Below are 14,833 nucleotides of genomic sequence, written 5' to 3' on the forward strand. Positions count from 1 at the left end.
TGGGCTCAAACTAACCTCCCAATGGAAGCCAAGTGGGACTGGTCCCTTGGTAGTAGAGTCTGTGCCTGGCAAAGGCTGAGTGTCATGGGCGGGGGTCCTCCAGGAGGGCCGTGATCTCCTTAAGGCCCCTTCCCCCGTGCCAAGCCGGTCCAAGGGCACCCTCCGATTCTCGCCCGCCACGTCTTTGATGTTTATATAAGTTTGGGAGGCTACCTTACGCCCACTTGGACACGGTTCATTGGGACCTCCGTCCCCGTGGTTTCCCGGACTCTCCATGGGTCTCACTGTATGATGGGTGCTTCCCGGGCACCCTAGCTTTATGGGCTAGGCGTGGCTTCAACCACCCCTTATACCACGCCCCAAGCCTTGCAGTTGGAATAGACGTTGGTCTGTCACATATACACTCACCCTCTCTGGGGTCCTCTTCGTAGTGCTGCCCTCTCTCAGGGATCCTCTGCACTGTTGGCCTCTCTCTGGGGCCTTCTCTGCACTGCTGCCCTCTCTTTGGGCCTTCTCAAGTGCTTCCCCCTTCTCTAGGGCCTTCTCAGCACTGCTGCCCCCTTCTCTGGGGCTCACCACGCCCGCACTGGGGCTTCTCAATAGTGCCCCCTCTCTGGGGCTCGCCACGCCCACACTAGGGCTTCTCAATAGTGCCCCCTCTCTGGGGCTTGCCATGCCCGCACTAGGGCTTCTCAATAGTGCCCCCTCTCTGGGGCTGGGGTCTATGAACCCCGTACGCTGTGCCCTTACTGGTTCTGGGGTCCCCACACTACTGTGGGTCCCCTATGAGGCCTCCTCCAACCCCTTATAGCCTCACCCAAACCACCGGTGTAACAAATAACAACAAAGCAAAACACAAGCCTCTTGGCTACAACTTAACCATAAGCTGCCTGGCTATAACAACATTGCTCCAATGTCCCAGAGCTGCCATCCTTTACTCGGCTTGAGTAGTACCTGAGGTTCTCGCATCTTAGCTCCTCTCTGTCTGGCTGCTGGCAGGTAACTGCTAGCCTGGCCTTAGCCCCTGGGCTTTATGAGGGCCAGGCCCTGCCCCTTCTGGTCAGCTGACCTCCTGGTTGCCCCGGGCAACCCACAGCTGTGCTCCTTATTCCCTGCCAGGGCTCTTTCCCTGGCAGTTTCCCCTCTCTAGGAGCAGAGCACCTTGGTGAGATATACTGGAAATAAAAATGCTATCCTGGGCACATCTACATGAGACTCTACTGTGCAGTAGCAATGAGCTACTGCACAGTAGCTCCTTGCTTTTGCACAGTAGCCTCAGAAAAAAACCAGGAAGGGATGGTTCTGTAACAGGAATGCTGGTTACTGTGCAGACATTTAGTACTGGTTATGCAAGTACTAAATGACTATGCAGTAACCACTGCACAGTCCATTGCTCATGTAGATACCACTGTCATGGCTCATGTAGATATCACTGTCACGGCTCATGTAGATGGCCACTGTCTCTGAGAAGCTGCTTAATGAGAACTCATAAAGTAGAACCATATTAAGAGAGACAATTTCTAGTGCTGCAATAATTCTCAAATTATTCAAAAAGGGTAATTAAGTGCAATGCATTTCATTATATCTGGAATTTTAAAAAGATGACTCTGACCAAATTTGGACATCTTATAATGTTGATATTGCCAGTTACCACTATTCCGGTCCCTTTTTTATGTGGCTTGAATGCATTTATATCAGCTCTACAAAAGTCTCTGTGTAGTATTGTGACAGAGCATCCTTGGGTACCTGTCACTTTAAGGGCCAGAGCAGACATCATAGTGGGTAGTTTTGTGCACAGTGTGGCAGCATAGTGATAGCGAGCTCCATGGGGGAGTGAGAGTCCCAGTGAGACCCTGGAGCATGGGTCATGGTAAGGCACTGTGCCCTATGGATGCCATCAGTGAGGTATGGGACATGGTAAGGGAAGGCTGGAGCTGTGTATAAACCTTGGTATTAAAATGGGAAGCCTCCTGCTCATTACATTAGGTTGATCTCAACAAGTCATGGCAGACAAGGCAGGACAGACTGCCCTAGACGAAGTGGCGGGCCAGTATAGTGACAGGCTATGAGTAGGCACCCTTATCACAAGTATCAAATAAATCCAATATTCTTCTATATATATAAAAATTGAGAGAAAATGCCACCATTGTATTCACCCTATTTTTTCATTTAGATAATTAAGTATAACTGCACCTATTTCAGGCTCTAACTAGAATTATTCTGAATCATTTTTAGAACCTATTAATTGCCCAAATGGATGGAGGTCATATGGAGGTCACTGTTATATGATTCATAGGGAACCCAAAGTATGGAAAGAAGCTTTGACTGCCTGTGAAAAAGAAGACAGCAGTCTGGCGAGTATCCATAACACTGAAGAGCATAATTTCATTGTGTACCAGCTTGGGTTTCGTGAGTATTTCTACAGCAGATAGCAATTTGCATACTTGGGTCATTATAAAACCTATACTTTTTTAGGGCTTCTTGAAGTTTACATTTTTAATATGTTTTTATAAGCAACACAGAGGTAAAAATATGTGTAATATAATTTAAAATGTAATGTGTATGTAAATATATGTATAAAATTTGCAGAATGACTGTTATTAATTTTCAAGCTATGTCTTGGAGGTGTCCAAGATCCAGTAAGTGCAATATTTAGACTTGCTTATTTAACCTTCAGGCATCTGATAATTGCAGGGTCACAAAAACAGAATTTAACACTCCTGAGAAACCAAAACGATTTAATTTCCTGATGGTATGTCATAATTCCACTCTTGAGTAATGAAGGGGACGTAGATGAGACATTTAAGAAGTCATCATTGTCAATTTACCTTGTATGGATTTATAAAATACAGACCTCCTGAAATCCTGCACTCCTAGATTGCTATGTTACAGAAAAAAACAGAATTGAATTTGTGTTCTAGAGCCTTCTGATAAACTGTGGATTGGTTTCAATGACCTCAGGATTCGAATGTATTTTGAGTGGAGTGATAGGACTCCAGTGACATACACCACGTGGCTGCAGGAGGAAACAACCCATGCAAACAATGGGGAAGAAGACTGTGTTGCTATGAAAGGACAGGTAATGTAATGACATTATACCTATGCAGTAATACTGTGTTTTCTTTTTGGTTTTTATTCTGAATTGGCTTAAGAACTTGTTTAAGAACTGTACAGTGATATGGACAAAAAGTACATGGGTTAAAACCTTAGAGAACTGTACAAATGTTCAAGTAATTTTATTATATAAGTCATGCAACCCTTAATATTCTGGTTTCCACACTCCAGTCTACTTCAGGTACTTCACCACCTTTTGTTGACAAGCTTTTAAAACAGATTTGTGACACAGTTTCAGGGATAAAAAATAAGGATCCTGTTTCACCTTTTAAAGCAATATTAGGGAAAAAATATCAGTAGCTTTGTAAAGAATTTTGAATTCTTTGAATCCCTTAATTAACATTTCCTGACTTTCTTCCCAAACTGAGTTCAGGATGGATACTGGGCACATGAAACTTGTGACAAAGAATTAGGCTACATTTGTAAAAGAAATCCATTGCAAGGAGCTCCAGGAACAATACAGAACACCGATCCTTCCTGCCCAAAAGTAAGGACAAAATAAAATCTGAGTAGATTGGTGAAAATAGTTCATTGTCTTCAAAGAAACTTTGAAAATAGCCAGCTATTATGGTATTTTTACCTAGGAATTTTTTTGGTTTTTTTGTTAATCATTTTCTATCTTGAAAAGTATTGCTTTATTTAAGTTAAATCTTATTTGAATCCCCTTTTTAGTCTAGTTATATTAGCCCCATTTGCTCTTAGTGCTCCATTTGGATACAACAGAAAAAATTTTTGTAGCTTTGGGCAGAATGCATCATGTTTATTCCATGTTATGTGTGTAAGTGGATTTAGAACCCTATCCTATCCTGGTCAAGTCCTCAAAAAAACATGATTTCAGATGTGAGTGTTACAAGCATAGATGCAACAAGCAGGGACATAAACGGGGTGGGATAAAATTGCACTTATGGTCTTCACTCCTCCTCCCAACTTTATTTAATAAAATTAACTGCTGTGGTCCAGAGCCCTCTGGCTGGAAGGCAACAGATGTTTTACAAAGGCTTAGCCTCCAGCCAGGTGTAATATAGGGTAGCTCCTTAGTAGAGTAGGAAATTGTATGTCTGTGAGAGTACTACCCCAGGAGGGTATTGACCACAAATATTTTCCCATCATTATTGCAGAGTACAGCAAAGCCAGCTCCACAGGTTTGTGCATATAGGTGCAAGTAAACCTACCTATGTGGCAGTCTAGCATGCCACATATAGTATTAACCTGCATTAGCTTCATAGTGACTTTGTTGCACATCTTTCTCCCACTGCTGAGTTTCACACCAGAATAGTGTTGTTTGCAGTCCCCTTCAACAACAGCATATTCTCCTGATCTCCTAGCAGTCACAATAATAAAAAGAAAACAATGTTGCAGTCCAATAGAATAATATTTAGAAGAAGAAAGACATGAAAGGCAGTGCAAATCTCTGAGACTAGTAAAGCTGTTTGAACCCCGCCCCTACCCCCACTTTTTCTGGCAGCAAATAATCACTTGCTATTTTCTGTACAAAATGTTTTCACAGGAAAATTTCAAAATGAAAGTAGTTTTTTTTTTTCATTTGCAGATTAATTGATAATTAATTTTGATTCAAATCAAAATTTTCAGTATGATTGCAACAGGAGTCTTCACTTTTTCACTTTCTAAAATCCGCAAAACATTTTAAAATTGATTTTAAAACCTTTATTATTCTTTTTTTACCACTATATGCAATAAAATAAATGACAACTTGACTAGTATTCTTTTCACTTTTCCTTTTTTTTCCCGTTTTTCCTTTTTCCACTCAGTAACTTTTCCAAAATAACAGAAGTTTTGAAAATATGTAGTGTGGAAGATGAAAAAAAGGAAACTGGGATAAACAAAAGGATATTTCATTCTTTTGCTTGGAGGGATAAAACTACACTTTTGGGTAAAATGAATTTTTCATCTGAAAAATTTTGTGAAAAAATGTTCAACCTTCTAGTGATTCGTATTCAGCCAGACAGAAGGTTGAGCATCTTATGGTATGTACAAGTATTATTTTTAGATTGACCTAACCAAGATTAGGTCAGTCCAAAGGCACCTATGCTTGTGATGGACCTTTATTCTGATGCATGCTAATTAGCATGTGTCAGAGCAGACTCAACTGAGTCTGCTGCAAATCTGTTAGAGCGTGCTAATTCGCGTGCTCCAGCAGCCTCTTCATCACATGTATAGAGTGTCCCCGTGTTTCAAAATGAGCTTTAGTTAAAGTGCTCTGGCCACCATTTTGAAGTGTGGGACACTGAGTATGCGTTATGCTGTGGGCACTTTAATTAAAGTGGCTCTGAGAGCCTCTCTAATTAAAGCAACCCCCTCCCCCCTTCACTCTGGAGCATGTGTGTAGATGCCCTACATGCGCAGGTGTACTGGCATTCACAGGGCTGAGGCCAGCATAAAAATGACATACCTGATCTAAAGTTAGTTCACCTCAGAAGTGAACTTGGTTTCACCAGATCTAAAATGGAGTAACCTAAAATGGCCTAACAAATGCCTGTACATGTTCACAGCACAGTCCCAGGGCTGGGAAAACTCAGCCGCTCATCACAGCCCCAGGTCTGTGCTGTTCCTCCCCCACAGGGTCTTCTTAGTGCCCTGACTACCTTTCCCCTGATGAGGAACCTCCACTATAGACCTGCCACCATCCTCTTTGAACCCACCAGCTCCTCCCCCACCTCAGGCTGCCTGTACCCAAAACCTATAAATACTTGTTTGAACTTCTAGAAACTAAGTAGTTCAGAGAGGCATGTTCTTTCATAGGCAACATAGAAACCTAATTCATCAGATGCTACTATTCAACCAGACATCTTCTCACTCTGAGTCGGAGTCAGAGAAAACCCTGATCAGATATTCCCATTCATTTTGAGGAATTGGTCTTTCAACATCAGATAGTTCAGAATATTTGAGTCATGTTTTACAAAAAATACATACTCCCATTTTCTACTTTGATCAAGGAAACATTTTGCTTCATTAATTTGTTTCTTTTGCTGGATATATTTTCTCTTCTGAAACGTTATGTAATTTTAAGAAATAAATATTTATCAAGTATTTATAAATTTATGATCACTTTGTTCCATAGGTTTGTCCCTGTTTATTGTGTATTGTTTTTGTGTTGTGTCACATCATATTGTATTATGCTGTACTGTTTGGTTTTGCATTTCAATATTGTATGTAAGTAGAGTGAAGCCCATGTCAGTCTTGTATTAAATTATGTGTGTTTCTGTTGACAGGGTTGGAAAATGCATGGATTTTACTGTTATTTAATTGGATATATAACTGTAACATTTTGGGAGGCAAAGAAAACCTGTGAAAGGAGCAATAGTCACTTAACAACTATACAAGATCGGTATGAAAAATATTTTTAAAATTGTGCTGTTAATGGAATAATCTTAGATTTTTCTAAAATACTTGTGAACTTTAAAAAAATCAGGTAAAAATGGCCTGAACCAAATCCAAAAATATTCTGTTTAATAGGAAATAACGTAGAAAACATAACCTGTTTTTAAAACTAAATATTACATCTTGCCACTCTTGCCAATCTTGTGACTATGTTTGCCAATTCTTCAAGGTGCAAGAAACTTAAAACATGTGTTGCTGTGCTTTTAAAAAATTGCATTCAAGCAGGAAAAAAAAAATTGTATTTGGAAAATTGCTCTTTTGCTTTACCTAAATATGACCTCTGGTTCATAAAAACAATTTCTTCAGTACAGTAACACCTATTCTTGCTAGTTCTGAGTAGTTATCTAGTTCAATGAAAAAACAAGCTTCTAGAGTACATTTAGCATGAGGATGCTAGAAGCTGATAGAAGTTCAGCAGCAGGAGTATAGAAGTTTTCTCTTTCTTAAGTGGCATTACATGTGTTAAGAAATGATAGTGAAGAACATAGTAAGGTAAGCAAAACAAGAAAACACTTCAGCACAAAAGCCAGAATGAAGCCTAGAAGAAAATGAAGAACCTACAACAGACTTCTTTTACTGGATGAGAAAGAAGATTGGAGGAAGGAACCAAAAAGGAAGGAAGGTGGTGACTCCCTTCTTTGAAGGAGAGAGGCACCAACTTGTCAGCCAGATTTGGGGTCCTTGAAATGCCAAATTCGCAAAGCTTATCCCTCAGACCACTACCCTTTCCTTCTACCCTTTCCATGTATGCACCACTGTTACTTCCATGAGTGATACTGAACTGATCAGAGGTGACTGTGAGGCTCTTGGCAGGAGAGATAAGAAGCTTGGAGCACAAGAGGTGTTCTCATCAACCCTCCCTGTGCAAGACAGTTGACCCAGGCAACAACCATTGCATCCTGGCAGTAAATTCCTAGTTGAGACAGTGGTGTTTACAGGAAGGCTTTGGATTATTCAGCAATGGGCAGATGTTCTTGGGAGGAGGGCTGCTGTCAAGAGATGGGATCCATCTGAACAGAATGGGAAAGAGTATCTTTGGGAATCATCTGGCCAACCTAATGGGGTGTGCTTTAAAATAGGTTCCAAGCAGGGTGTTAAAAACCCTCCTCTGGTGACAGATCAAATCATCCAGAGGGGAAAGGACCTGAAGAAGCAGCTCAACTCTGAGAAAGGTCTGGAGAGCCACAGGACAGCAACAAATGGTGCAAAATAGAAACCAGTAGATTGAAGTATATAATATGTCTGATAGGCCCATGCAAAGTGGCTAGTATTCACTTCAGGTTTGGATTTGGCCGATTCAGGGGACAGTGATTCAATTTGTTGATTTGAATCACTGTCCCTAATTGATTCAGCTGAATCTGATTCGAAGATTCGGCTGCTGCCAAATCATCCTAATCTCTGAATTGAACAGGCCCCATCCCTCACCCACTCTCCCACCCCTGTCAATGGCTGCCCCACCCAGCTCCAGCTCCTGGCTCTTTAAAAAACAAACAAACTAGCCCACACTCACTGGTTTCTGCCAGGTGGGGGGGCATCCCCACTGCCCCCCACTGCCCTGTGCTGCATGAGGGGGCTCTTCCACAAGGCCACTGCAGCAGCTGGTGAGTGGGGGCTTTTTTCTTTTTTTTTTAAAGAGCCAGGAGCTGAGCTGGGTGGGGCAGCCATTGAGGGGGGGCTGGGAGAGCAGGCGGGAGTCAGGGGGCTCATGATAGAGCCCCCCCCCCATGCAGTGTGTGGCAGTGAGGGGCAGCAGGGATTGCCCGAATCACTTCCAAAATCAGGCCAAATCTCCTCCAAATTGAATCAGCACCTGAAGCTTCACCCAGCCCTAATGTCTGATGTATATATATAAATGCAAGGAGAATAAGTAAGGAAAATACACAAGATGAGCTGGAAGCTGCAGTCTGTGAAAAGAACTATGATCTGATTGTATCATGGAGACCTGGTGGGACAGCTTTTATGACTGGGATGTTGACATTGAAGGTTATACTTTGTTTTAGAAATATAAAGTGGGATAAGGTGGGTGGAAAAGGTCGTGGTGTTGCCTTGTATGTCAAAAATACGTACATTTGTTCCCTGCTTCAGGAGGAAAAAGATCGCAGTGCAGAATGCATTTGGCTTTAGTTAAAGATGCAGCAGTGATATAACGGTGAGGACTTATTATAAGCTGCCAAGTCAGGAAGAAGAGGTGGATAAGGCACTCTTCAAGGAGGTGACAAAATTATCCAAAAGCTATGAGATGATACTGATGGAAAAGTTCAATTTTCTGGGTATCTGCTGGAAAAACAATACAGCCAAACATAAAATGTTGAGCCAGTTCCTACCCTGTGAGGAGGACAACTTTGTAGTCCAGAAGGTGGAGGATACAATTAGGGATCACCTATCTTGGATCTTGTTCTGACTAATAAAAAAGAATCAGTGGAGGATGTGAGGTGATGGGCAACTTGGGAGGAAATGATCGTATGATACCTTTCTAAATCCTGAAAAAAGGAAAACATGAGGTCAGCAAAACCAGGATGCTAGATTTCAAAAAGGCAGATTTCACCTGAATTAAGAATTTAATAAGTATAATGCCATGGGAAAACAGATTGAAGGATAAAGGTATCCAGGAAAGCTGGAATCTTCTAAAGGGCACAACACAGGAAACCCAAAAGGAAACTGTTCTGACACTATGGAAGCACAGGAAGAATGTCAAGAGACCAATGTAGGCTGTACAAGGAACTTCTAGGATGCCTCAAATGCAAAAGGAAAGCATACAGACAATGGAAGAATGGGCAAGTCACCAAGGAAGTGTATCAGGAAATAGTAAGAAACTGCAGGGACAAACTCAGGAAGGCAAAGATAAAGAATGAGCTGTAGCTGGTGAGGGAGGGTAAGACAAAAGAAGCGATTCTATAAGTATGTTGGTTAGAAAAAACAGAAAGCTGTGGGTCCACTGTTAAATAGCTAGGAGGAATGCTTAATGGATGCAAAGGAAATGGAGCTACTCAACAGCACCTTGCCTCAGTCTTCCCAAAAAAATAACCTGCAGCCCAGCACCTAGTAAAAATTATTTGGATAAGAAATGGGACAAATAGCAAGAGACAGAAAACTTGACGGGTCTGAATAAATTTAAGTTAGCAGGTCCTGATGAACTTCATCCCAGGGTACTGAAAGAACTGGTAGATAAGATCTCAGAGCCCTTGGCAATGATATTCATAAAGGCATGGGAAGTGGATGATGTACCACAGGACTAGAAAAGCACCAATATAATGACCTTCTTTAAATAAGGTGAAAAGGAGGACCCAGGAAACTACAGACTGGTTAGCCTCACCTCAATATCTGGGAAGTTATTGGAGCACATCCTAGGGAAGACCATTTGCCAGCATCTGGCAGAAGAAAGACTGATCACAAGCAGCCAGCATGGATTTTACTTAAAATAAATCATGCCCAACAAACTTGGTCTCCTTCTGTGACAGAGTAACTACTTGGGTAGATGAAGAAAATACTGTGACTATAGTGCATCTGGACTTCAGCAAGGTTTTTGATAAAGTCCTACATGACCTTCTCACAAATTGGAGAAATGTGGGACAGACAAACTGCAATAAGGTACATAGACACTTGGCTCAATAACCACAATTAAATGGATCCATATCTGAATGGCCTTAGGTTTTGAATGGAGTCCCACAGGTCTCTGTCCTAGGTCCTGTGCTGTTCAATACATTTATTAATTATTTGGATACAGTCATAGGAAGCTCCTTGAGAAAGTTTGCAGATGACATGAAACTGGGAAGGATTGTGAGTACAATTCAGAAGGATCTTGACAGATTGGAAAGCTGGGCTGGAGCTAATAGGATGAAGTTCATTTCTGACAAATGCAAAGTGCTGCACATTGGGAAGAATAATTGGGATGGCAGCAACATGGAGAAGAATCTGGGAGTCTTGATAGAACATGGACTCAGTATGAATCTGCAGTGTGATGCAGCTGCACAAAAGGCAAACACAGTCTTGGGATGCATCAATAGAAGCTTTAGGTGGAAGACACAGGAGGTGCTAGTGCTTCTATACCTGGCACTAGTTAGACCTCATCTAGAGTATTGTGTGCAGTTTTAGAGTCCACATTTTAAAAAGGACACCGAGAATTTGGAGAGGGTCCAAAGGCAGGTGAAAAAGATGATAAAGGACTTGTAAGGCAATTCATATGAAGAAAGTAGCGTGTTTATCTTGTGCAAGAGGCACTGCTACGTGTGTCACGTTTTTTTAAGTCTTCCTCAGAGGCACTGGGTGTTGGATGTAGCCAAGGCTGGGGATTTTGACTGGGGTCAAATCTCGGTTATTCCTGGTTAGAGGGTCTTGCCCCTCCACTTAGTGTTGGACTGATTACTATATTTGGAATCAGGAAAGAATTTTCCCCCATGGTCAGATTGATACAGACTGTGAAGGTTTTTGTCTTCCTCTGTAGTGGGGACATGGCCCTCTTCCTGGGATCTCTCAGGTGTATATTAACAGCATTTGCATCAACAGAACATTGGCTGCCATAATCCCCCTGCTTTATCCCTGGGTTAGGGTGTTTCTTGGGTTTTATGTCAGCATTGACTGTGTAGTTTTGCTAAGAAGTTTGACAGTGGATTTTATGGGATGGTTTGGATAGGGCTGCTCCTGCCTCAGGCAGGAGGTTGGACTAGATAACATCTCAAGGTCTCTTCCATCACTATTTCTCCATGTTTCTGTGATTTTATTACTTGATGAAGTATAGATGAAAGACAGGGCATGGGAGAATGAGGGGAGTGAAAGAGGGACAAAAGAGCTTAAGGACACTGAAGATTTAGGAAAGCTGAGGAGAGAGAAAGGAAAAAAAAGGTGTTACAGGAAAGAGAAATTTACTGAGAAACGTTGATCAACTTTTAAATTCACTATCATTTTTGGTAATAAGAAACCATGAGAAAACCAGAATTTACCTCATTTTGCTCTTTCTTTTCTTACCAGGTATGAACAGGCCTACCTGACTAGTCTTGTTGGTTTGAGGCCTGAAAATTATTTTTGGATTGGTCTTTCAGATATGGAAAAACAAGGGACATTCAAATGGACCAGTGGTGAAGCTGTTCTGTTTACTCACTGGAATTCAGCAATGCCTGGTACACTTTATTATGTGAAGTTTCTGTATCTTGAGTCTGTGTTTAAAAAGCTTACTTTTGAAATTCCAATGTGACTGCAGTCATTAGCAATTCTCAAAAACTTCTGTAGAGGATAATACCTCCATCTCCTTTGTGATCTCTATCTCTCAGTGTCAGGCTGTGTGCCTTTGCCTGTTTTACTCAGACTAGGGTATGGAGTACAGTGCATATCAACCATTATTACCTAAAGAAGTCCAGCTCAGTCTGGGCACATGTGGCTCTCCCCTTCTTCAGTCTCTGACCAGTCGTATCCCCTCATAATTTATTTTTATAGTAGATTTGTTAGCTTTATATTCCACCCTCCCCAACAGAGGCTCAGGGTGACCTACAATAAAGGTCAAATAAATAGAAAAGAATAAACACATTAGAATAATATAATATGTTGAGCCTCTCAGAGAGTGCCTTCAAAGTTAACCCTATCTTCTGAAGACCTTCTTGAATAAAAAGGCCTTACAACACTTCCAGAAGATGCCCAGGCCCAGGTTCTGACAAAATCAAGTAACTGTATATTAGACATAAGGACAAGGCATTTATAAACAACCACTATACAAACTTCATGTATGTAAGTCTTTCCTAAAATTTTACCATTGGTAAGCTAGACAGGGATAACTTTTTCTAACACCTCCAATGGAGTCTTAGACCATTTGTACATGCCACAAAAGTGGCCTTTAAAGCAGCTTAATGCCCTTTTGCATCACTTTAATGGTGCAACTGTTTGCATATGTCAGCGGTGTAATGCACATTAAATGACTTCGGGGTGCGTTAGATGACTTTGGAATGCAGCAAAATAAAACATCTCTGAGGTGGTTTAGTTTGCTGTGGAGGGAAGCACTGGGCCCTGTGCAGCTCAGGGGCTGTGCACAGGCAGCCTGTGCAGGCAGGTTCCACTGAAGGAAAAAGAAAAAAAAGCAGTGAGCCTGATCTTTTTTTTTTTTTTTCTCCCCGGAGCCTGCCTGCCTGAACTGCACGGGGACCCAGTGCTTTTGTCTGCAGCTGTAGTGCCCCCCGGGGCCACTCAAGCCAGATGCTTGCAGGCAGGTGCCACCTGGGGGGCACTGCTGCCATTGTGAAGGGAAGCACCAGCCTTGCCCCCGCAGCTCAGGGACCACTCGGCCTGCCAGCAGCTCACCCACCCCTCCCTGCCACTGGAGAGGCAGGTGCAGGTAAGGATTGGGCCCGACCCTTGTGTACACGCCATGGGGATTTACTTTGCCCTAAATTGAAGCAGTGGGTCTTTAAAAACATGTTTTTTAAAAAGCATGTTTTTAAAGACCCACTGCTTCAATTTAGGGTGAATTAAAGCAAAGTAAACCCCCGTGGCATGTACAAATGCCCCTATACCCTAGTCTGTTTCCCCCGAACAATTACTGCTTTAAAAGTGTATCCTTTTTTAACCTTGGTATGGTTCTTTTTTTCTTTTTTGGTTCCTGTGCTTTGAACCTTCTCAATGCAAATGCTTTTTAAGTTGGACAGAAAGGAGGCAAAATCATCAATGTTAATATTTTGGACATTGCACTTTAAAACCTTTAAGTTTCCTGAGTGGAGGTTCTGTTAAGGTTATTTTAAGCCATAGTGTTCCTTCCTGCCTCTTTTCCCAGACAGCCCTTTAGTGAGTTCACGCAGTGTGTTCAAACAATAAGCATCCAAACACCTAGGCCAACAGCTCCAAATCCACCACAGAGGGTTTGTTAGTTGTGGATTTTCTGTTGGAGTGGTAGGAATGAATTGCTATGCAAATTAGTTTAGCTTGATGTTAGACCCAAATGACTTGATGTTAGACCCAAATGACAAATGGCAAAAATTAGAATCAGAATCCTGAAATGTTTTGTTGTCTCTTATGAACATGTACCACAAACCCCTGGGCTAGATGGCTATACCCTGTACAGGAGGAATCGAGTGGACTAAAGGGGCGGTTGTGTAGCTCTCTATGTCAAAGAAAGCTATGTGTCCCTGCAATCTGACATTGGCATCCACAGTGGATGACTTGAGACCCTCTGGGTTAAAATCCATGGGGAACATGGCACAAGGGATACTATGGTGGGAGTCTACTACAGACCCCCGACCCAGGGTCAAGACCTTGACCAAGAGTTTGCCAGGGAATGGGATGAGGCCACATGCTCCCAGTGTATGGTTGTTGTGGGATACTTTAACTTCCCAGACATCTCGTGGGAGGAACACCCAGCCAAACCCAAGCTGTTGCAAAGCTTTCTGTCGTGCGTGGATGACCTCTATCTGATGCAGGAAGTCTACGGGCCAATGAGAGGTAAAGCACTGCTCAACCTGGTACTGGCAACTGGGGATGACCTAATTAGAGGCCTAATGATCAAAGGGAAGCTGGGTTACAGTGACCACGAGCTGATCACCTTCACCATCTGCCATAAAGCTGGCAAGTCAGTCAGTAATACAGAAGTCCTCAATGTCAGGAAAGCTGACTTTGACAAGCTCAGGAGGCTTGTCAGTAAGGCCCTGAAGGGCCGCAACCCAAAGGGGAGGGGAGTTCAGAATGAGTGGTTGCTCCTCAAGGGAGCAATCCTGGATCTGCAAGCAACGTCTATCCCTTCTTGGAGGAAAGGCAGCAAAAGGGCACAGCAGCTCCCTTGGCTCTCCAGAGAACTAGCGGATCTCCTGCATCTTAAACGAAAGACCTACAAAGGATGGAGGACTGGAGCCACCACCAAGGAGGAGGTCCAGACCTCCTTGCACTGGTCCGGACCTGCAAAGAGCAAACCAAGAAAGCCAAGACTGCAATGAAACTCTAGCTAGCTACAAATATCAAGGATAATAAAAAATCCTTTTTTAGATATGTGGGGAGCTGGAGGAAAAGCAAGGGCAACATTGGACCTCTGCTAAACCACATGAAAGAACTGACAACCGATGCCCATGAAAAAACATATTTGTTAATTGGGTACTTTGTGTTAGTTTTTCACCAGTCCTATGGGATGCCCCTGCCCACTGTGGGTCAGGGAGGGCCCAGGTGAGGGAGATTCCTTACCCTCCATCGAAGCTGACCTCATGAAGGAACACCTTGACAGGCTGGATACCTTCAAGTCAGCCAGCCCTGACGGTTTACACCCAAAGGTACTCAAGGACCTGGCAAGCATCATAGTTCAGCCCCTGCCACGGATCTTTGAGAACTCCTGGCGCTCTGGTGAAGTGCCTGAAGATTG

At 42.6% G+C, this 14,833-nt stretch overlaps 1 protein-coding gene across 1 annotated transcript in view; it reads left to right on the plus strand.

Moving 5' to 3' along the window:
* The window catches only part of LOC102567778 (macrophage mannose receptor 1), a 96,127-nt gene that overhangs the window by 11,743 nt on the left and 69,551 nt on the right, over positions 1–14,833 (plus strand). Inside the window, exons 7-11 of the mRNA XM_059729057.1 lie at positions 2,236–2,409; positions 2,922–3,079; positions 3,488–3,601; positions 6,345–6,460; positions 11,479–11,627. Coding sequence (XP_059585040.1) covers positions 2,236–2,409; positions 2,922–3,079; positions 3,488–3,601; positions 6,345–6,460; positions 11,479–11,627 — 711 coding nt within the window. The remainder of the gene's footprint in view (positions 1–2,235; positions 2,410–2,921; positions 3,080–3,487; positions 3,602–6,344; positions 6,461–11,478; positions 11,628–14,833) is intronic.

This window comes from Alligator mississippiensis, chromosome 5 (genome assembly GCF_030867095.1).
Source record: "Alligator mississippiensis isolate rAllMis1 chromosome 5, rAllMis1, whole genome shotgun sequence".
Classification (NCBI taxonomy): Eukaryota; Metazoa; Chordata; order Crocodylia; family Alligatoridae; genus Alligator; species Alligator mississippiensis.